Source organism: Stenella coeruleoalba (genome assembly GCF_951394435.1).
Source record: "Stenella coeruleoalba genome assembly, chromosome: 17".
In the NCBI taxonomy this organism is placed as follows: domain Eukaryota; kingdom Metazoa; phylum Chordata; class Mammalia; order Artiodactyla; family Delphinidae; genus Stenella; species Stenella coeruleoalba.
In genome coordinates, this window is record NC_137163.1 from 38,468,318 (window position 1) to 38,492,715 (window position 24,398).

The following is a 24,398-nucleotide window of genomic DNA, read 5'->3' on the forward strand; positions in this document are numbered from 1 at the left end:
AGGCTCCGGACGCGCAGGCTCAGTGGCCATGGCTCACGGGCCCAGCCGCTCCGCGGCATGTGGCATCTTCCAGGACCGGGGCACGAACCCGTGTCCCCTGCATCGGCAGGCGGACTCTCAACCACTGCGCCACCAGGGAAGCCCTAAAAAGTGTTTTTTAAATGATGTGATTGGTAGTAGATCTGTTTTGGCTTTGTTTGTGGTCCTTTGCTAAAACAGAAAACACCTGGTTACCTGATTGGTGAGGGTGAAGGTGTATGCACAGGGGCACAGGGGAAGAGGGCATCATGAAGTGTCACTAACACCGAAGAAGTGCTACATCCATCAGACCCCCTTCCAAAAGGACAAGGAGCTAAGGAGGAATGAGATCCAAATCAGACTTGATGGAGAGAGGATGAATAGGAGGAATGGACCAAGCACCGGTGGGTTTCCCAGGTTACAACCCTCATGGGTGCTCTAACGAAGCTGTGAGACAACAAGGGACAGTCTATTTGGAGATCTTCGTGCCTAGGAGAGCGGTATCAGAGGAAAATGCACAAGAGAAAGACACAAGTAATGACTTAGTAGGGTTAGCATGACTTGAATCCTGAATCAACAAAATCCCCCAGATTTAAATGCTATCCATCCAGCGAAAGTGTGCCCAGGCATAATGGAGTATCTTTGAGGTAGAAAGAAATGGGAGTCAGGAAATCTGGAGTCACATTCCAGATGTGTCCTATCAGGTATTTGCTGTGTCTCCTTGGTCAGGTCACTCAGATTCAGTTTCCTCATCTGAAAGTCAGGGAATTGGTACTAAATTGCTAAGAGTCTTACCTGTCTGTCTCTGCCTAAGACTATTCTAAGAGGTAGGATACCCTCTATTGATTTAATAAAAAAATAAAACCTATTCATGGATGGCAACAAGTTTCCTACAAATTTTCCAATGCAAATTACCTCTTTAATGAATGGTAGTAGAATAACATGGCAATTTTAGTGCCAGGGAGGATCAGCTCAGAAGTCAAAGAACTCTCGTTTCCACCCTCTCAGACTCATTCTCAACCATGGACGGGCCTCACAGATACAATGATTTCCCAGGGAAAAAGCTGTCTGCGAGAAAGGAGTCGCAAAGCCTAATGTCAGGGCTTCCAGAGGCCTGCTTTCCCCCAGTGAAATGCACCCCCTCTAAGTGTTCAAGGTCTGCTGAATCCTGCACAACATGCCCAAATCACAGAGGAGCAGTTTCAGAAGAGGTGGAGAGAGAATTCCATGCCTGGAGGAGCCAGCTCGTGGGGTTTTAGGAAGAGGGTAAGATTTATGTCTATAATACCCTTATTCTGCCTTTTCACAGACTGAAACCCAATAAAGTATTTGTATGACTGGCATTTTTTAAAAGCCTGTGGTTAATTCAGTCAAGGCTTATGTCTGGATTATGAGGTAGGGTTCTGAAGTATGTTAATGCTTCGTTAATCACATATTCACTTTTCCAGAGCTGAAATTCACCACATGTCGTCCATGGATCTCAGGCCAAATCGGAAGGATTCTTTACGTGTTAACTGCTTCCCTTTCATCCAGGTGCTGTGCGTGTAAGGGGCTGTGCTGGGCGTCACCGCCGAAGCGTATCAGCCACTGCCTGAGTGTTAGCTCACTTTCAAGTCACCCAGGAAGAATAATGGTGATTTCAACATATCCTCTTCATTTTTATTTTTTTAATCTAAAAAAAATTTTTTATTAATTTTTATTGGAGTATAGTTGCTTTACAATGTTGTGTTAGTTTCTTGCTGTACAGCACCGTGAATCAGTCATACGTATACCCATATGCACTCTTTTTCAGATTTCCTTCCCATTTAGGTTACCACAGAGCACCGAGTAGAGTTCCCTGTGCTATACAGTCTGTTCTCATTAGTTATCTATTTTATACATAGTAGTGTATATATGTCAGTCCCAATCTCTCAATTCATCCCATCCCCTTTTTCCCCCTTGGTAACCGTAAGTTTGTTCTCTACATCTGTGACTCTATTTCTGCTTTGCAAATAAGTTCATCTCTACCATTTTTCTAGATTCCACATATAAGTGATACTATACGATATTTGTTTTTCTCTTTCTGACTTACTTCACTCTGTATGACAGTCTCTAGGCCCATCCACATCTCTGCAAATGTCACTATATCGTTGCTTTTTATGGCTAATATTCCACTGTATATATGTACCACATCTTCTTTATCCACTCCTCTGTCGATGGACATTTAGGTGCTTCCATGTCCTGGCTATTGTAAATAGTGCTGCAATGAACAGCGGGGTGCTCGCATCCTTTTGAATTATGGTTTTCTCTGGATATATGCCCAGTAGTGGGATTGCTGGGTTCCTCTTCATTTTTGGAAATAATTTCCACTCCATCTAGTTTGCTCAGCATTATTTAGCACTATTCTTTAGTATAAAAAGTAGCAAGGTAGCAAGGATGTGTCAGGGATAAGTTAGTCAACCTAAAGTACCAAGACCAACATTTATGTCATTCAGTATACTTATCATTTAAAATAAAGTTGAATGATTTTAGAAAAGCTTGTCAGAGTTTAGGAGAGCTGAACTCCTTCACTAGCCAATGAAAGAATGGGTCTTAGCTGGTACTGAATCTCCATCATACACTTCCTTTCCCTCTTTCTTCATTCTAATTTTCTGCTCATTTATAAATAGTACTATATTATTAACCATAACTGTCTCCTATTTAACCCCCCCAAATGCCCCCCTGCATGGTCTCTTTTCTTCCGTCTTCTTCACCTCTGGTCACTTACCTCAGCATTTACCTAGATCATAACCTTTATCTTATAGGGAACAGGAGAGGGGACCTGACAGCATGGAAACACCATTTTGAGATCCGTGTTTTAAAAGATAACTGAACTGCATTGCAAAAATGCAGAAGCAGAAAGAGAACAGAAGAAAAGAAAGTCAGGAGGGAAATAGCAAGGGCCTGAATTAGAACAGTAATGACAGTGAAGACAAGACAGGGACAGATTTTGTCTTTTTTAATAGGCTGAAAGTAGACTGAATAGGAAATGGTTCCTGACTGTAGGACAGTAAAAAAGAGGAGAGAACGAAAAACAACTTGACGTTTCTGAACTGTGCTGATAGGTAAATATGGTTCCTTTAACAGAGACAAGAAACCAAGGTGAGGTGTTAGGTGTGAGGGAGGAGATGGACTTGAGTTTAGCCATACAGAGCTGCATTCATGGGTGATGTCCAATGTGCCTATGGACAACCAATGTTCCAAATGGGCAGGAAAACTTCTGGATTTAAAGAGAATAGAGATTAAGAAAATCTTCTACTTGTTTTCTTCCTTTATTCTTCTCTTCATTTTACTGAATTAAAATATGCATTGGGAAGCTACTGCATGCCAAGTTCTTGGACAGGCATTAGGGAAAAAAAGAAAAGAAAGTAAATAGGATGCTCAGGGCATCTGCAAGTTCTGGTGGGAGATGACAGCATAACAATGGCATAAAGTGGTGCGATGAGGGGAGGGTTCCCAGAGGAGGCTTTATCAGGGATGGACGGTGCTTACTAAGGTTCATTAACTCACCTCACACCTGGAGGGGAGAACACATGCTTTCCACTTCCCTTTCTGGTCTAGACATGCCCTGTGGTTCCAGGCAGGCTGTAAGGCAGATTCCCCCCCCAAACACACACATGGACTTCACTTCACTGCACTCACCCACATTCCTTCTGGGCAAATGATGCTGCGACTTCTTTGTGGGAGACCTTTTGTTAATCTTCTATCTTTTACATGAAGGCAACAAGGTATTTATAACTAACTCTTGGAATGCTGTGCAACGTTATGATAGAGGTAAAAGTTTAATCCTGATTCCTGGGACAGCTCTGAAATTGTCCATCACTCTCCCGGAGAAGGTGCTACCCCCATGGAATACAGAGGTTGAAGCATCTTGACAGAGATTAGGGTGCTTAAGATTCAGGCCAGCCCCACAGTTCCACCCCTAGGCACCTACCCAAGGAGGAATGAAAACATACGGCCATAGGGAGACTTATACAAGACTTATACAAGAATGTTCACAGACACTTTACTCATAACAGTCAAAAACTAAAAACCACCCAAATGTCCATCATCAGCGGTGAATGGATAAACACACTGTGAAATGTGTCTTGGGCTGCAGCAGCTGCAGGCTTGAGGTGATGCTGTGAGATATTACCCAGCAGTATAAAGGCATGGACAGCAGATACAACAACACGGATGAACCTCAAAAGCATCATGCTGAGTGAAAGAAGCCAGCCCGGAAGACCCCGCTTACATGATTCCCCCTATATGAAACTCTCGAGAAGAAAAAGCTATAGTTCCTTAAAGCAGATCAGTGGTGCCCAGGGCACAGGGGAGTAGACTGCACAAGAGAACATTTGGGGTGATGAAAATACTCTCTGCTACGAATGTGCTTACATTACTGGATTACAGTTTCCAACACTCATCGAATTGTACACTTAAATTTGGTAAGTTTATTTTATGTAAATTATACCTCAATAAAACTGATTGGAAAAACAGTCACGCAGGGCTGAGGAGGAGAGGCCCGAGCACGCTCAGCTGGAAGATGCCGGCGGTTCCTGGGAAGCTCTGAGCCAGCACTACCTCAACCCTCCAGCTTCTGCAGCCCGAGAACACCTCTGTTTTAATGCTTTGACCTCAGAGCCCGACAGCCACTGGTCATTTCAGATTAAGGTTCCAATAACTCACTCTCACCTTGCCACCCACCCTTAGGCCAGAATCAGCCTGTTCATCCAGACAACTGATAATATATAATCCTAACCTCCTCCCACCCTGGACTAGGGATTACTCAGTACCTGAAACGTGGACTCTTGGCTCTTCTGTTGTTCTCGGTTTCCTAAAGAGACAAGGGGCTGGGCTTATTTGTTTTCTCAACATTTAAAACTACAGTTTCGGGCTTCCCTGGTGGCACAGTGGTTGAGAGTCCGCCTGCTGATGCAGGGGACACGGGTTCGTGCCCCGGTCCGGGAAGATCCCACATGCCGCGGAGCGGCTAGGCCTGTGAGCCATGGCCGCTGAGCCTGCGCGTCCGGAGCCTGTGCTCCGCAATGGGAGAGGCCACAACAGTAAGAGGCCCGCGTATGCAAAAAAAAAACAAAACAACCTACAGTTTCTCTACACTGTCTGACTCTCCATGGTTCTACTGAGATCTTGCTTTTCCATTACCCCTGCGGCCGTAACCCCAGGGTTGACGCATGTCCGGGTCCAGGGAGCAGGTCATTTAGGAAGGGAGAAGAGGGTCCCAAAACGTAACACGCATCTTACTGCAGCGCAACCCTTTAAGTGTGAGAGAGGCCCTGAGTCAGGACATGTGCAGAAGGACTGTTTCTCCATTACTGTGTGCCTGTTCCTTCATCCCACTGACATTCTTAAACAAAATACAAGTCTGAACTGCCCAAACAGCTATATTTTTAAGTGCTATCTTCAGAATTTCAATGACTACTAATAAAGAAGGTTTGTACCAGAAACCTTATGAAAACCATCTTTTGTACACTTGATGTCATAGGAAGTAAACTGACATGACATTCAATGAGGGCATGTGATGTGACAAACACTATAGTAGGAGGCTATCAGATATGCATTATCTAGTCTAGCCCTCATAGTAATCCTGTTCCTTACATACACCAGCCCCATCTTTGTAGATAAATTCTCTAAGACTTAGAGAATAAGTAACTTGCTGAAGTCATTTAAGCTTCGGCTACTATACAGTTTGAATATGCATCTAAGACTATTTGAAGTTTCCAAAAAAAAAAAAAAAAACCCCTCTAAAGATTTCACATAAACTGTGGTCTATAGCTTGGATTAATATTCACAAGGTCCTGGGTTTGAGTCCTTTCTCAGCCATTTACTAGCTGTATGGACCTTAGGCAAGTGAGTTTCCTTTAGGTTAATTTCCTCACCCGCAAAATGAAGAAAATAGACTTAGTTCACAGAGCTTTGAAAGGATGGAGGAAGGTAAGTCACACAATAAGCACGCCGTCAACTACTGGTATGATCTCAAATGCCAACTGGCTCCAAATGGAAGAAATACAACACATATGGACAAATACTGCCCTCAACTATTCGGAGTTGCATTTCCACACAGTGGATCATATTCTGCCCTTCAGTTAGTCCTGCCCTTCTTCGGTCAAAGTAGAAAACTCTTGAAGGAAAAACAAAAAAGTGTCTGCTTTTAAGGAGTCTATGAAGACCCTCTCTGCAGACTCATTCTCTCTTTCCTAAACCGTCTCTAAAAACTAAAACTTGACCACAACACCTTATTCCCAGACAGCCCATCCCTTGCCTTCACTCACCTGCTCCGGATACTTGCTACCGACGATCTCTGCTACGGTGTTGAAGGAATCAGCATCTGGGTAGTTCTTTGCCCCCATCTTCAGCTGAATGACAATTCTGCTCCCACGAGAAGCCATTCTTGACATCATCTCTGCATCTTCCACCGTAATACAAGCTGTTGGGATCTTTGGCACACCATCCTGGTATTCCTGAATACCTGTGTGAGGGCTTGAGAAAAGAAGCCACCAGGTTACCTTGAAAGTGGAAATGGACCAAAAAAGTCTTTTTTAAAAGACTTTCACTGATCTCTGTTTTCATGTGAGGAAGGGAAAGGGTGGGCAATATTGGTTTACTTGCTTTTGATGTGAATGTAATTTTTCTTTTTGATAAAAATAACTTAGAAACTTCAATTTAATAAAAATTTCATTGAAAACATTACATGAAGTTTATTACTTCATTACATGATGTCTAGGCTGCAGACTAGAAGGCCCACACGTCTGGAAGAAAACTGGCCCAGGTACAACCAGCTCTCTGGTCACTGACTGGCTCGAGAGCTACGCTCTTCCCACCCAAACACAGAGGTCTGCGTATGTGGCCCTGCATAGGGGTAGAACACTGTGTGCGAAAACCATAGAACAACATCTGGGGAAATGTTTCGATTCCCAGGAAGAAAAGTGCCGCATAAACCCAGGTCTGTGATTTCACTGCCACAAGAAAAAGAAAACAAACTATTATGATTTTGGCATGAAGGGGGAAATATTACCCCAAATGGTCAAGTTTTTTCTGCTAATTTCCAGATGCTTCTTATATCACTGGAAACACTTGTAATTGAAGTTGATATTAATCTAAATTGAAGTTGATATTGATTCAACCTCTCCCCATGCTGAGTTTATCAAATTCACTTTCTAGAACTGTTCTTTCAAACTGTCCCCTTTTACCTCTGAGGTAAAAACTCCAAACCACACCACCACAACTCGCTCAGGACCACAGCTTCTGAGCGCTCACCATATCCCATCAGTCTGTTCCTGTCTTCTGTGGAAGCACAAGCTAACAGCCTCCCTTTCCAAATTAAGTTTTCTTTTTGTACTTCCATACTCGTTTCAGGTTGTCTCATTTTCAGAGAAAAGCCTTTTTCCTCCTTTGAGCCATAACACATTTCTCTCCTGTACAAGTGACTCCAATCTGCACGTGCATAAACACGATGATCCAGTCTTATCACTGATTTCTGGGTGTGGCTGTTATTGCTGTGACCGTGTATCAGGTGACTATTTACTGACTTAGAGAAACTGCATGACAAAGTGATTAAGAATACAGGTTCTGGAGCAAGACTGTCTGGGTTCAAATCTGGGCTGTGCTACTTATTGCTAATTGGCCTTGGGCAAGTTACACGTCTTTGCTTCAGTGGCTTCAGCTATGATTGGCGATGGTAACTGTAATACCTATTTCATAGTTATTTTGCAAATTTAGTTAACTTACACAAATAACTCACTTACCCTGGAACATGGTAAGTCCTTAATAAATGTTAAATATTTATTACACTAACTTATCTATTACATTAACCCTGCAGAGAGAGACTGTGTAATCTCAAGTCCTTAGACTTAGACCATCTAAATACATCCTTTATGGACATTTCTTAACTGCTGACTGAAAATTATATTCTTCATTAGAGAGAGACAAATGACTTATAAATTCAAAACTTATAAAGCAGAAACCCTGAATCTGAATCCCTGTTCTGGAATATGCCTAATCCACTCTAACTTCCAGTTTAGGTCACATCCTGGCTCTACCATTCTCCACCTGCCTGACACCAAGCAACTTAGATTACCTCTCTGTTTCTGAGTTTCCACATCTGAAAAGTAGAGAATTATATTAGTATCAATCTCATAAGATTGCTATGAGGAATATAAGAGATAGTATATGTAAAGGGTTTTAAAGTGCTTGGCATATAGGAATTACTTAGCAAACATTAGTTGTTGTTATTATTTCTTCAGTGTTAATTTTCCCCACTGAGTTGGTAGAGTGGTTAATGACCAAAAGTATTTTGAAACACGTAGGAAGACAATCTAAATATTTATTATTCATATTACCTTACGTGATGTCTAGGATTCAACAAACTCTCCTTGTTCTCAGGCTCTCTGACTCAAAAGGAGGTCAGTGTAACACCTCTTAATAGGCTCTTTTAAATAATGTTTCTAAACAAATTGGTACTAATAAGTTACAGGTAAGGCTTCTTAATTTGGGGACAGTGAATTGGGCATATACCAGGGGCTCCACTGAGGAAAATGGCATTTTCCAACTGTGGTTCTGAATTCAAGATATAAAAAGCTTCTAATTTGTTTCTACAATTAAGCATGTTCTCCAGTGGTTGAGTGTTCAGCATTGTTCAGTAGAAGTAGGCAGAGTGAAGACTCAACAGTTCTATTTAGAGTCCTGTGTTTTTACTGTCAATTGTCCTACAGGAGGTGATCACCATAAACATCACCTTCCTGGCCCCACTTACGAGCCCCACTTGCATTTAACAATAGCAAATGGTAAACTACAAAGGAAGCCATAAAAAACAAAACAAGAACATTTAAAGATTAATACCAATCCTTCACAAAGTCTTTGAAAAAATACAAGAGGAGGGAACACTTTCCAACTCATTCTACAAGGCCACTGTTAATAAGAACAAAACTAGACATAGACCCTACAAGAAAAAAAACTATAGACCAATATCTCTTAAGAATATAAATGCAAAGAACAAAATCAACAAAATACAAATTGATACTGCAACATATGAAAAGAATTTTACACCATCACCAAGTGGTATTTACTCCAGAAATGCAAGGTTGATTTAACATCAAAAAATCAATCAATGCAGTGTATTATAATAATATAATAAAGGACAAAAACCACGTGATCAGCTCGATAGACGCTGACAGTCTTCGACAAAATTTAACGCTCCTTCATGATAAAAACACTCAACAAACTTTGAATGGAAGGGAACTTCCTCAACCTAATAAAAGGTATCTATGAAAAACCCACAGCTAACGTCATACATAGTGGTAGAAGACTGAATGTTTTTCCCCTGAGATCAGAAACAAGGCTAGGATGTCTGCTCTGCCCACTTCTATTCAATGTTGTACTGGAGGTTCTAGCCAGGAAAATCAGACAAGAAAAAGAAATAAAAGAAATCAAGGTTGGAAACAACGAAGTAAAACTATCTCTGTCCACAAATGGTCACGTATATAGAAAATCCTAAGGAATCCACATGCCCGCACACAAAAAACTATTAGAGCTAATTAACAAGCTCAGCAAAGCTGCAGGATACAGTATCAATATACAAAAATCAATTGCACAGTAGTAATAAACAATACAGTGTAGTAGCAATACAGTAGCAATGAACAATCTGAAAGTTAAGTAAACAACTGCATTTCCATTAGCAACAAAAAGAATAAAATACTACAAATAAACTTAACAAAAGAAGTGCAAGATTCATACAATGAAAACTGCAAAATGTTGTTTAAATAAATTAAAGAAGATCCTAATATATTGAAAAGTGCCCCATGTTTATGGATTAGAAGACTTTACATTCTTAAGATGGTAATACTCCCCAAACTGATTTACAGATTCCATGCAATTCTTCTCAAAATTCCACCTGCCGTTTTTGAAGAAATTTACAAGCTGATTCTAAAATTCATATGGAAAAGCAAGGGACTTAAAATAACCAAACTGATTTACAGATTCCATGCAATTCTTCTCAAAATTCCACCTGCCGTTTTTGAAGAAATTTACAAGCTGATTCTAAAATTCATATGGAAAAGCAAGGGACTTAAAATAACCAACACAAGTTGAAAAAGTAGAACAAAATTGGTGGACTCACACTTCTAAATTTAAAAACATACTACAAATCGATAATAATTTAAAAAGTGGTAGTGGTATAAGGATAGACACATAGATCAATAAAATAGAATTGAGAATACAGAAATAAAGTTTATAAGATTGGTCAATTCATTTTCAACGAGGGGGCCAAGATAATTCAATGGGGATAAAACAGTGTTTCCACAAATGATGCTGGGGCCAACCAGATACCCACGTGAAAAAGATTGAAGTCGCACCCCTACATCACACCCAAAAACATTCAAAATGAACCACAGACCTAAACGTAAACTGGCACACATATGTTTATAGCACTACTCAGAATAGTCCAAAGGTGGAAACAACCCTAATGTCCATCAACTGATGAGTAGATAAACAGATTTGGTATATCTATACAATGGAATAGTATTCAGCAATAAAAAAAATAATGTTCTGAAACATGCTACAACATGAACGAACCTTGAAAACCTTGAACCTTCTTTCACTTCTTTCCTAAGTGAAAGAAGCCAATCACACAAGACCACATATTGTAAAGTTCCACTTATAAGAAATGTTCAGAATAGACAAATTCACAGAGGTCGAAAGGAAATTTTAGGTTGCCTTGCACTGTTGGAAGGGACAGGGAAATGGGAAGTGAATGCTAACTGTTAGGGATTTCTTTTCGGGATGATGAAAATGTTCTAAACTAAAATTAGACAGTGATGGTATTTGCACAACTCTTTGAATATACTAAAAAACACCAAACTGTGTGTGTTAAAATGGTAAATTGTATGGTTTGTGAATTTACCCCAATAAAACTTCTATTAGAAGTTTAAAGAATTAAAATAAAAATCTTAAGGTTCCAGATTTCTCTTTAAGAGGAAAATCCTGGTATCTTTTTCCTTCAAAAATCATGCTTCTAGGGCTCTGGTTTATGACATGTATGAAAACAAAGCCTGCTGGTCTCTGTGCTTGTAAGAGAGTATACCCAAAATATAAAATGAACATGGAAACTGTAAGTCTTAATAAGCTTTTCAAATTTTACTAAATTTCTTGTGTATGTTTTGGAAAGTGATATAGCGAAGTCAGCTGAATATTGTCTTTTATCTACATAAAATAAGTGCAAGGTTTAAACAAATACGTTTTGACATTTCCCACCTGATTACCACACATCAGTCAAACTCCCTAAATGCTAGTCACTTTTCACTAGCTCTTTATAAAAGATACCAGGCACTCTGTTTCTGAGCACTTCAAAATTTGCAAAGCTCAAATCAACCATTGGAACTGGGGGTCAGCTTGTGATGTTAAATACCCAACATGAGGAAAATTATGTATCCTTACTGAGGAATATGTAGGTTTTCATAGGGGCATAGAATACATTGATTGAAGTAAAAATTATTCACAACACAGTGAAGTCTTGGAATGTTTCCTAAAGAAAGAGTCTAGAGGTGGGAATGATTTATGAGGACTGCGAGCTTTTGAAGCTATAGTCTCTTGTTTCTATGACAGGTTTTTTTTAACTTCCTTATTAGGATGGTTAAAAGAGCACCTATTCTGTTTATCGGAAAGCCTTGTTTGCTTTAAAAATCAAAGCAAAATTCAATCAAATCTCATAAGATTGCTATGAGGAATATAAGAGATAGTATATGTAAAGGATTTTAAGTGCTTGGCATATAGGAATTACTTAGCAAACATTAGTTGTGATTATTAGTTGTTATTATTATTAGTTGTTATTATTATTTCTTCAGTGTTAATTTTCTTCAGTGTTTGATTGAAAATAACTCTCTTGGAAAAATTACAATTGACTTTATTAAATTTTTTTAGATCTACCACTTTAAGAGTAAATTCATCTCAGACTTTTATACTGTCATTAACAACAATAAGAGTAAATTGATCTCAGGCGTTTATACTGTCATTAAGAACACAAAAGCAAAAGGGTTCATTTACACCATAATTTCGCAAAAAAGGAAACCCTGAAATATTTCCAACTCCCACAGGTTAAAAATAAAAAACTAAAACAAAAATAACCTGACCAAGAGAGAGGAGGCAGGACTAAATTTCATTCCTAATTTCTATAATTCAGTTGAAATGGCCGAAGAGAGAGAAGAAAAAGTCAAATTCTTGAATTCTATTCCATATTGATGACAGACCCCACATGAGCAAAACTCAACCAACATGTTTAATATCATATTCATGGGCAGATCTCAGTAAGGAGACTATTACAGACACAGCATCAGAGAGATGTACCTTCTTGCAAAACAGAGGAACCCAGCCAGCTCCACAAGACTGTGAGACAGAAGGAAGATGCTCAAAATGCTTAGAGGAATAAAACCACGTGATTTTTCAACATCCACAGCATATAGGAAGGGCTTTCAGGTAATTTCTCTAAGACACAAAAATGTAAAGACCTGCCTGTAAAATAAATAGAAAAGAGAATTCAATATACCTAAAAAAAATTTTATACTTAATATTTTGTTACCTAGAAAGTACTGCATAAATACTAGTTTCATTATTATTAGATATTTTGTAACCTAAAGTAATCATCAAAAATATATTTGTTCCCTTTTTTCCTTTCTGATCTTGTTCTTCTGTATAAGTTACAATTTTCTGCTAATGTACAGTTATTTCATCACCTTAATTTGTTTTTTTCTTATATTCTCCTCCAATCTTTACCATTTCTAAAAGGAATTATGTATTAAGTAAGATGAAAATCTACCTTGGAATAACAAAAATGTTACAATAGATAATTTCTTTAATAAAAATGATAATAATGAAAAAGATATGGAGGAACATAAAAATCACTGATAAATGAAGATGGTAACTTTAACCAACAAAATGCTCTTATCCATTTTACTAACTAAATATTGTTTTGAGTTTAAGCCTCAATGGGAAACATTTCTGATTAACTGGACTGGAAAGTATTTAAAGATCATCTGACCCAAGATCTCTGTCTTCTCAGTCAGAAATATCCTAAGTTTCTATTATTAACTCTGTTAAACTATGCTAATCTCTCATTACCCTCAGAGCCCAACATCCTCTTATTAGAACAGAACTGAAGATATAACTAATAGACTAATAGACTGAATGTTTGTGTCCCTCCAAAATGTATATTTTGGAATTCTAACCCCACATGGTGATGGTTTTAGGAGGTGGGGTCTTTGGCAAGTGACTAGGTCATGAGGACATAGCCTACCTGGTACCCTTATAAAAGTGGCCCCAGAAAGATCCCTCACTCCTTCCACCACATGAGGTTACAGTGAAAAAATAGTTGTCTAGGAAGTGGGTGCTTGCCAGACACTGAGTGTACGGGCACCATGATCTTGGGACTTCCCAGCCTACAAAACTGTAAGAAATAACCGTTGGTTGTTCATAAGACCCCAGTCCATAGTAGTTTTGTTATAAAAGCCTAAACAAACTAGACAGCATATTTTGTCAGAAGGGAAACAAGATAAAGCCATTTGAATTATTTAATATCCATTCTTTTTTTTTTTTTGATGTGGACCATTTTTAAAGTCTTTATTGAATTTCTTATAATATTGCTTCTAATATTTTATGTTTGGGGTGTTTCTTGTCTGCAAGGCATGTGGGATCTTAGCTCCTCAACCAGTGGTCGAACCCACACCTCCTGCATTGGAAGGTGAAGTCTTAACCACTGGACCACCAGGGAAGTCCCTAATTTGCATCCTTGATTAAAACTCTGGGGGAAAAAAAGGAATGGTTGATTTCTTTCTTGACATGAAGAAAATATTTTTAAAACAAAGCATCAGATAATCATACAAAGGTCAGATCAAGATGGCAGAGTAGGAGGATGTGGAACTCACCTCCCCCCACAAACACATCAAAAATACATCTACACGTGGAACAATTCTCATGGAAAACTACCTGGAAACTGGCAGAAGAACTCCTGTACAACCAAAGCTTCAAGAAAGATTTCCACATAACTGGGTAAAGATGGAAAAAAGGCATAGGGTTGGGACCTCCACTGCTGGGAGGGATCTGAAAGAAAAAGAAGGTCTTCACAGGCAGACCCTCGCCCTGGGGACTGAGTAGGCTGAGCGACAGACTGGGTGTCCCAGTCTTGGGGTCCTACATGGAGAAGACAAGCCCTCTTGGCTGCTGGGAGAACCGCAGGAACTGGAGGACTGGAGAAGCCTAGACTCTACTCATAAAGAGTGTGCAGGTGCTGGCTTGCCAACAGAGTGGAGAGAGCTCTGCATGGTGGCTGCCACCTCACCACTCTTCTGAATCCAAGTGGGGTGAACACCCCGGCCCTGCCCACTCCACACCACATCTTGGCACTGGATCTGAGGTAGACAGGCCCTGGGAGAAGACTCAACCTAGAGATGCAGAGGAGGCTAGGGGGTGTGGGGTATGGTCCAGGTGGGGCAGCTGCAACCAGTGCTGGCCCTAACTCAGTCTGCACTAATGAAGCAGTCCACTTCAATTTCTCCAGCCACAGTGCCCCAACCCCCAAGCCCCACCCACTCCACACCACAGCCTTGCCCTAGATCACACAATGCTAGATGACATTGTACTGGATGACTACAACAGGGGAAGGGACACAACTTGGGTTGCGACTGAGTGGACCTGCAGACACCTACACAGGCAATACCATCAGATCTCTGTGAGTGCACAAGGCTCACGTACTTTGGGGCAAAACACACATTCAAAGGGAACAGAGTCTGCTTGAGCCCAACCCTCAGGACTTCTGCTCCAGCAACTGGGGAGCAGACCCCACCCCAACAGGCCAGCGATAGCTATGGAGCAGAGAGAAAGTTCTACCTCACATGCTGCGTAGGCTTTCAATCCTCCAACACCAACTACACTCCCTACCAAGGTGATGGTGGCCAGCACACCCCGAGGAAAGACGTGGCTGGTGTCTACATCAGAACCAGCCCTCACACCAAAGACATTGGATAAACACAGTCTACATAGGGACACTCCCACATAAAAACACCCCTTCAAGACCACAATAGGTAACTATTCCTCCTAAATTCACAGAGACAGAGAAAGTTGAGTAAAATGAAAAGGCAGAGGAACTACTCCCAATTAAAAGAGCAAGAGAAAACACCTGAAAAACTAAATAATGAAATAGAGATCATCAGTCTACCAGACACTGAATTCAAAAAGGAGGTAATAAAAGTCCTAAATGAATTAAGAAAGATTATTAATATAAATGCAGATCATTGTAACAAGGAACTAGAAACTATAAAGATGACCCAATCAAAAATAGATAATTCAATTTCTGAGATTAGAAAGCAATCTAAAAGCAATGAATAGCTGAGTAAATGACACAGAAGAACAGAAGAACAAATAAGTGATCTGGAAAATAGAATAAGGGAAATTGCCCAATTAGAAGAGCAGACAGAAAAACAAATGGAAAAAAAAAGCAACATACAAGATCTCTGGGATAATATGCCCACTTACATATAATAGGGGTTCCAGAAGGAGAAGAGAGAGAGAAGGGGATCAAAAATGTATTTGAAAAAATTATGGCTGGAAACTTCCTGAACCTAAAGAAAGAACCAGATATCCAGGTACAGGAAGAACAGAAAGTCCCAAACAAGATGAACCAAGACAGACCCACACCAAGGCATATCATAATTAAAATAGCAAAAGTTAAAGAGAATTCTAAAGGCAGCAAGAGAAAAACAAAGTGTCACTTACAAGGGAACCCCCATAAAGGCTATCAGCTGATTTCTCTGCAGAAACTTGGTGGGCCAGAAGTGTGTGGCATGATATATTCAAAGTCCTGAAAGGGAAAAATCTGCAACCTAGGATATTCTATCCAGCAAGATTATCATTTAGAAGAGAAGAAGAGGTAAAGAATTTATCAGACAAGAAAATCTAAAAGAATTCAGCAATACTAAACCTACCCTAAAAGAAATGTTGAAAGATCTTATCTAAATGGAAAAGAAGCAAAAATCCATAGGAAAGGAAAAATCCTAACTGGAAAGGCAAATACAGACTAAGGGTTGAAGATCACTTAAGTAAGCCAGATTTTTTTTTTTAAGTTGTAAAAGTGACTATAACTACAATAAACAGTAAAAGGGATAAGCATGAAGATACAAAATAGGACATCCAAAACACAAAATGTGGCGGAGGGGAGTAAAAAATGTAGATCTTTTAGAATGTGTCTGAACTTAAACGATGATCACTTTAAAGCAACTATATATAGTTGTAAGTCAACATACATGAACCCCATGGTAACAACAAATCCAAACCCACCAAAAAACCAAAAAGAAAGGAACTGAAGCATACTACAAAAAAAAAATCATCAAACCACAATAGGAAAAACAAAAAGAAGAAATGAACAAAGAAAGACTCCAAAAACAACTGGAAAACAAGGAATAAAGTAGTACATACCTATCAATAATCACATCAAATGTCAATGGACTAAATGTTCTGATCAAAAGACATAGAGTGACTTAGTGGATTAAAAAAAAAAAGCAAGAACCTTCAATATGCTGCCTACAAGAGACTCCCTTCAGGGCAAAAGACACATGCAGACTGAAAGTGAGAGGATGGAAAAAGACATTTCATGCAAATGGAAATGACAAAAAAGAGGGGGTAGCAATATTCGTATCAGACAAAATAGACTTTAAAACCAAGGCCATAAGAAAGACTAGAAAGGCATTATATAATGATAAAGGGATCAATACAAGAAGATATTACACTTGTTAACATACATACATCCAATACAGCAGCACCTAAATATATAAAGCAAATACTAAGAGACATAGAGGGAGAAATTGACAATAATACAATAATAGTAGGACTTTAACACCCTACTGACATCAATGGACAGATCATCCAGACAGAAAATCAATAAGGTAAGAGAGGTCCTAAATGACACAATAGACTAATTGGACTTAATTGATATCTACAGGACATTACACCCCCCAAAAAACAGAAGACACATTCTCTCAAAGCATGCATGGAACATTCTCCAGGATAGACCATACACTGAGTCACAAAACAAGCCTCCACAAATGTAAAAGGATAGAAATAATATCAAGCATCTTTTCCGACCACAACAGTAAGAAACTAAAAATCAACTACAGAAAGAAAAATGAGAAAAGAACAAACATGTGGAAGCTAAACAACATGCTACTAAGAAACCAATAGTCCAATGATGAAATCAAAGAAGAAATCAAAAAAAAATCTCAAGACAAACGAAAATGAAAACACAACTTTACAAAATCGATGGGATGCAGCAAAAGCAGTTCTAAAAGGGAAGTTCATAGCAATACAGGCCTTCCTCAAGAAAAAAGAAAAATCTCAAATAAACAACCTAACCTACCACCTAAGATAATTACCAAAAAGAGAGCAAATGAACCCTAAAGTCAGCAGAAGAAAGGAAATAATAAAGATCAGAGAGGAAATAAATAAAACAGAGATCAGAAAAACAATAGAAAGAAATCAATGAAACTAAGAGCTGCTTATTTTTTTTAAAGGTAAAGAAAATTGACAAACTTTTACCCAGGCTAAGCAAGAAGAAAAGAGGGAAGGGCACTGCTAATTATTAGAGAAATGCAAATCAAAACCACAATAAGGTATCACCTCACACCGATAGAATAGCCATCATCAAAAAGTTTACAAATAACAAATGTTGGAGAGGATGTGGAGAAAAGGGAATACACTGTTGGTGGGAATGTAAATTGGTGCAGCCACTATGGAAAACAGTATGGAGGTTCCTTAAAAAACTAAAAATAGAACTACCATATGATCCAGAAACTCCACTCCTGGGTATATATCCAGAAAAAACAAAAGCACTAATTTGAAAAGATACATGCACCTCAATGTTCACAGCAGCAGTATTTACAATAGCTAACACATGGAGGCAACCCAAATGCCCACCAACAGACAACTGGCTTAAGAAGATGTGGTGTGTGTGTGTGTGTGTGTGTGTGTGTGTGTGTGTGTGTGTATACACACACAATGATACATACACAATGGAATATTACCCAGCCATAAAAAAGAATGAAATATTGCCATTTGCACCAACGCAGATGGACCTAGAGAACATTATACCTAGTGAAATAAGTCAGAGAAAGACAAACACTGTATGATATCACTCACATGTGGAATGTAAAAAGTAATACAAATGAACCTATATACAACACAGAAACAGACTCACAGACATAGAAAACAAACTTATGACTACCAAAGTGGAGGGAAGGAGAGACAAATTAGAGGTATGAGATTAACAGATACAAACTACTATATACAAAATAGATAAGCAACAAGGATTTACTGTATAGCATAGGTAATTATACCCAATATCTTGTAATAACATAGAATATAATATGGAAAAAAAACTGTATGCTGTACACCTGAAACTATGCTGTACACCTGAAATTAGCACAATATTGTAAGCCAACTATACTTCAATCAAAAAAATTAAAAATTTAAAAATTAAAAATAAAGCATCAGCTAAGTACTGAAGGAAACACTAGAGCCATGTTTTCAAGGTGCTTTCTGCAGAATACTAGGTCTAAGAAACCTTGTAAGGGGCAAAAGATTCCCTGTTGAGATACAGTCATGAAACACTGAGCGTTATTTCCCTGTTTTGAGGAGTCAAGAAGCACATTAGGCTATTGATAGGCTCTGAGAAGTAACATACCTAAGAAAAATGTTTGACTAACTAAGCATTCCCAAACTTAATTGACCACAGAACCATTTTTTTGTAACGCTTTTATCATTGCATAGTCTTATCTAAGAAATACATTGATTCACTCTCCTTAAAGGAGGACCAAGAAAATGCCTGGGCATTTTCCTTCAATGATCAATTCAAATAGCCCTTTCTCTATAAAGACTTTTGAATACCACTAAGGCAGAGTTGGAGACTCACTCCCCTGTGTACCCCTGCTTCCCCCTCTATACTTCTGTTTATAATCCTAATGATATTGTTATATTCATGTGTTTAAACACCACCTACTAAATATTAACTCCTCAAGAGTCTCGACCATGTCTAATTATTCTTTGTACAGCAAGAACATGTAGCTTCTACCATATTTTAAGCATTTATAGTTTCTACCATGTTTTTAAGTGTTCAACAAATACATATATTCTGTATATATATTTGTTGAACATACACACACACACACACACACACACACACACACACACACATATATATATCTCCTATTGGTTCCCTTTTTCTAAAGAATCCTGAATAAAACTTAAATTTACTTTTATTTGCAGCCAAATATATTCCCAACATTTGCAACAACCAAAGTAGAAAAATCAGTATATTGCATATTTAAAAATTATAAATATTAGGGCTTCCCTGGTGGCGCAGTGGTTGAGAGTCCGCCTGCCGATGCAGGGGACCCGGGTTCGTGCCCCAGTCCGGGAAGATCCCACATGCCGCGGAGCGGCTGGGCCCGTGAGCCATGGCCGCTGAGCCTGCGGGTCCGGAGCCTGTTGCTCCACAACGGGAGAGGCCACAATAGTGAGAGGCCCGCGTACCGCCAAAAAAAAAAAAAAAAAAAAAAGTAAGGAAATTCTGACATATGCCACAACGTGGATGAATATTGAGGGCATTATGCTAAGTGAAGTAAGGCAGTCAAAAAAGACAAATATTGTATAATTCCACTTACATGAGCTACTGAGAACAGTCAAAATCATAGAGGCAGAAAGTAGAATGGTGGTTTCCAGGGGCTGGGGGAAGGGGACACTGGGGAGTTATTCTTTCATGGGGATAGAGTTTGAGATTTACAAGGTAAAGAGAGTTATGGAGATGGGTGATTCGATGGCTGCACAACATTATGAATATATTTAATACCACTAACTTGTACACTTAAAATGGTTAGGTGTGGTTAATGGTTAATTTTTAAAGCCATTACATACGTAAATTATTAATAAAATAAAATCCAATATTGTGTAAATGGTGAGGGAAAGTATACATATATCCCATGCTGATGGTACTGTAAATTAGTTTGATATTTCTATAGTGTGATATCCCAGTATGTAGCAAGAACTATAAAAATTCTTACTTTTTTTCAGTTATTCTGCTTTAGAGAATAAACTCCATGGCAATACCGTAAAATAAAAAAATAATAATTTATACTAGGGTGTTCCCTGCCTCTGTGTATAAATGTGAAAATCTAGAAACAGTCCAGCAGAGGAACTTCAGGAGAGGTAGCAGGAAAATGAAAGGGTAGCATGGCAAGTAAATGGCCAAAAGCTATACACGGAAACATGTAGATAAAAATAATGTTAAGTTAAATAAAGCTATGTGCATGATAAAGATTGATGTATATTGAGTCAAGAGTCACTTGATTCATTGAGAAATTAGTCATCCTGTTAGACTGAAATCATGTGAACTGCAGCATTACCAATAAACAGAATTAAATCCTTAAAAGTCTGTGCCACAGTCCATAAAATAACGGGGAAGCAAAGCCTGAAGCTATCATAGTAGCAATTTGAATACTTGAAATTCCAGGTCACAGGCATTTGAGCACCTGTGGCAAATTAATAGAAAAATATCTGTTGAAATTTTCCTTTCTTCCACCATCAATTACATGAAATCCTTGCAGCTGAATCCTGCTGCAGTGCCAGTCTATCGACGTGCCATCTAGGCAGAACTTCAAAGCTAATATTTTCTTGATGTCAATCACATTTGCGTTCAAGGGCTCTTCCTGTGCATCTGGTAGTGTTTCAACTGTTTATTCACATTTGTGTACATCTTCTCAGCCTCTGAGTCAATAGGTACACATTTTTAGTCTTCTAATCTTTAGACAAGTCATATATGAGATCTCCATGCCACAATGATGTAGAGGAGCACAGAATGAATTCTGAAAAGGCTGCTGGCACAGATAGGAAATCAGCACTCAGTCACTTCAGAGGAAAATAATGTCTACAAACAGCATCTAGGCATCATTATCAGTAAGTTTGCTTAGATAATACATTTTGATGAAATAAAAATGGATGCTCTGCCTTTGGATTTAAAGATTTCCTTCTCTTGGCCCTTTTTAAAGCTTTACTTTGGTATCAGCTTTTTTCCCCTTATTTTAGGCACCATGAAAAGACATTTACTCAAATAGGTAGTGGAGCTTCGAACCCTACAGTATTAAGGAAAGGTGATCTTCTTGTTCCATGGATCCCTAAAACATAAACCCTTCTATCAAAAATGACAAAATACCATGAAGAGAAGTTAAACTCTCTAACAGAGCAGTCCATGGAATGTTCCAAAGAATTTAATGATAATAATAGCTAGCACTTACTGAGAACTTGCTATGGGGCTGGCAGTGTGCTGAGTGTTTTACATGCATTAATTCAGTTACCAGTCACTGCAACCCTATGAAGTAAGGACTTGTCCCCACTTTACAGATGAGGAAGTTGAAGCACAGAGAGGCAAAGCCCACAGTCTCACAGCTAGAAGCTGACAAAGCCAGAACTGAACCCTGGCAGTCTGTCTTAGGTCCATCCTCTTAAACTATATAGAATCTGTATTATTTTGCCACACATCACACTAGTAACAATGATGATGAAAGGCTGAAATTTTTAAAAATTTATCATTTTAATGATGATTACTGTTAATAGCAAAATTCAATAATATCTATTGAATATGAAGATACATATTGAGCTAAGCAATTTCATACATTACCCTTAGTTAATCTGCATCTCAATTCTGAGATAGGTGCCCATATACTCATTTCTGAAGTGAACTGACAAACACAGAGTTTGTGAATAGCTCAAGTGCTCTGGGTAAGAAATAGTGAACTTTGAGACCAAGACAGGCTAAGTTATACTATGAAAGCAAACACCCCCTAAGATTCTATTCATTTAAATGATAATTTTTTTAAAATTTCAGCCTTTTAGAAAGACATAATTGACATAGGAAATCATAAGATATTTAAATATTACATCAAGGTGATTGACATATGTATACATTGTGAAAGGATCCCCCCCCTTGAGTTAATTAAAATATCCATCACCTCACATATTTATCCTGTTTTTTTTTTTTTTTTTGGTGAGAACATTTAAATTCTGCTCTCTTAGCGAATTTCAAATATATAATACCACTGACCCTTGAACAACATGGGTTTGAATGTTCAGGTCCACTTATATCATGGATTAGTTTTCAATAAATGTGTACTACAGTACTACACAATCAGGAGTTGGTTGAATCCTCAGATGGGGAATCACATACATAGACGGCCAACTGTAAAGTTATATGCAGATTTTCGACTGCATAGAGTCAGTGCCCCTAACCCTAGAGTTCTTCAAGGGTCAACTGTACAGTGTTATCAGTTACAGTCACCACGCTTTACATTAGATCCTCAGACCTTACTCATCTCACAGCTGAAGGTTTGAAGCCTTTTACCAACCTCTTCCTATTCCCCTTCATCCCCACACACATGGGCCCTCACAATCACTTTTCTACTCTGTTTCTATCAGTTAGACCTTTTATTAGATTCCATATATAAGTGATGCATGCAGTATTTGTCTTTCTTTGTCTACCTTATTTCACTTAGCATAGTGCCCTCAAGATCCATTCGTGTTGTCACAAATGGTATGACCTCCCTCTTTCTTATGGCCAAGTAAGATCCCATTGTGTGTGTGTTTGTGTATACACATATATATATATACACACAAACACATATACATATCAACATCTTTATCCGTTTATCTGTTAACAGACACATATATTGTTTATATATTTTGTCTATTGTGAATATTATTGCAATGAACATGTGGTTTCGGATAGCTCTTTGATATCCTGTTTTTATTTCCTCTGGATGTATACCTAGAAGTGGAATTGCTGGATCATATGGTAGTTTTAGTTTTAGTTTTATGAGGAACCTCCATACTGCTTTTCGTAGTGGCTGCACCAATTTACATTCCCACCAACAGTGAATAAGGGTTCCTTTCCTCCATATACTTACCAACACTCATCTCTTTTCTGTTTGATGATAGGTATTCTAACAATACCTCATTGTGGTTTTGGTTTGCATTTCCCTGTTGGCCATATGTATGTCTTCTTTAGAAAGAAATCTATTCAGTTCCTCTGCCCATTTTTAATCAAATTATTTGTTTTTTGGATATTAACCCTTAACAGATACACAATTCGCAAATATTTTCTCCCATTCAGTAAACTGCCTTTTCATTTGTTGATGGTATCCTTTACTGTGCAGAAGATTTTTAGTTTGATGTAGTCCAACTTGTTTATTTTTGCTTTTGTTGCTTTTGCTTTTGGTATCAAATCCAAAAAATCACTGGTAAGACCAATGTCAGGAGCTTACTGCTTATATTTTCTACTAAGAATTTTATGGATTCAGGTCTTATGTTCAAGGCTTTAATCCATTTTAGTTGATTTTTGTGTATGTGGTCTAAGACAGGGACCCAGTTTCATTCTTTTGCATGTGGCTGTCCAGTTTTCCCAACATTATTTACTGAAAAAAACCTACCCTTTCCCCATCATATATTCTTGGCACCATTGTGGTAAATTAATTAACCTTACATGCATGGGTTGATTACTGGCCTCTCTATTCTGTTCCAGTGATCAATGTGTTTGTTTTCATGCCAATACTGTACTGTTTTGATTACTATACCTTTGTAATGTAGTTTGAAATCAAGCCATGTAATGCCTCAGGCTTTGTTCCTCTTTCTCAGGATTGCTTTGGCAATTTTAGGAATTTTTTTCTATTTATGTGAAAAGTGCCATTGAAAATTTGAGGGACTGCATTGAATCTGTAGATTGATTTGCAAAGAATGAGCATTTTAACAATACTAATTCTTCTAATCCATGAGTAAAGAATATCTTTTCATTTGTGTCTTCCTCAACTTCTTTCATCAATGTCTTATAGTTTTCTGAGAACAGGTATTTACCTCCTTGGTTATATTTATTCCTAGGTATTTTGTCCTTTTTTATGCAATTGTAAATGGGATTGTTTTCTTTTTCTGATAGTTCCTTATAGTTCCGTATTAGTGTGTAGAGATGCAACTGATTTCTGTATATTTATCTCTTATTACAGTCTTTGGCTTATTGTCTGATATCAGTCTATATTGTCTGATATCAGTATTGCTACTTCTGCTTTCTTTCGGTTTACATTTACATGAGGTATATTTTTCTATCTCTTCACTTTCACTCTATTAAAGCTAAAGTGAATCTCTTTTAGGCAGAATATAGTTGGTTCTTGTTCGTTTTGTTTTGTTTTGTTTTTTATCCATTCAGCCACTGTATGTATTTTAATTGGAAAGTTTAGTCAATTTACATTTAAAGTAATTATTTATAGGTATACTTATTGCCGTTTTGTGAATTG

General features: G+C 38.3%; 1 protein-coding gene across 11 annotated transcripts in view; it reads right to left on the minus strand.

The window, feature by feature from the left end:
• Positions 1 to 24,398, minus strand: part of CPQ (carboxypeptidase Q) — a 487,312-nt gene that overhangs the window by 250,375 nt on the left and 212,539 nt on the right. For all 11 annotated transcript variants that reach the window (XM_079901122.1, XM_079901123.1, XM_079901128.1 and 8 more), the window contains one exon: positions 6,309 to 6,516. In XM_079901122.1, the coding sequence (XP_079757248.1) occupies positions 6,309 to 6,516 (208 nt within the window). The remainder of the gene's footprint in view (positions 1 to 6,308; positions 6,517 to 24,398) is intronic.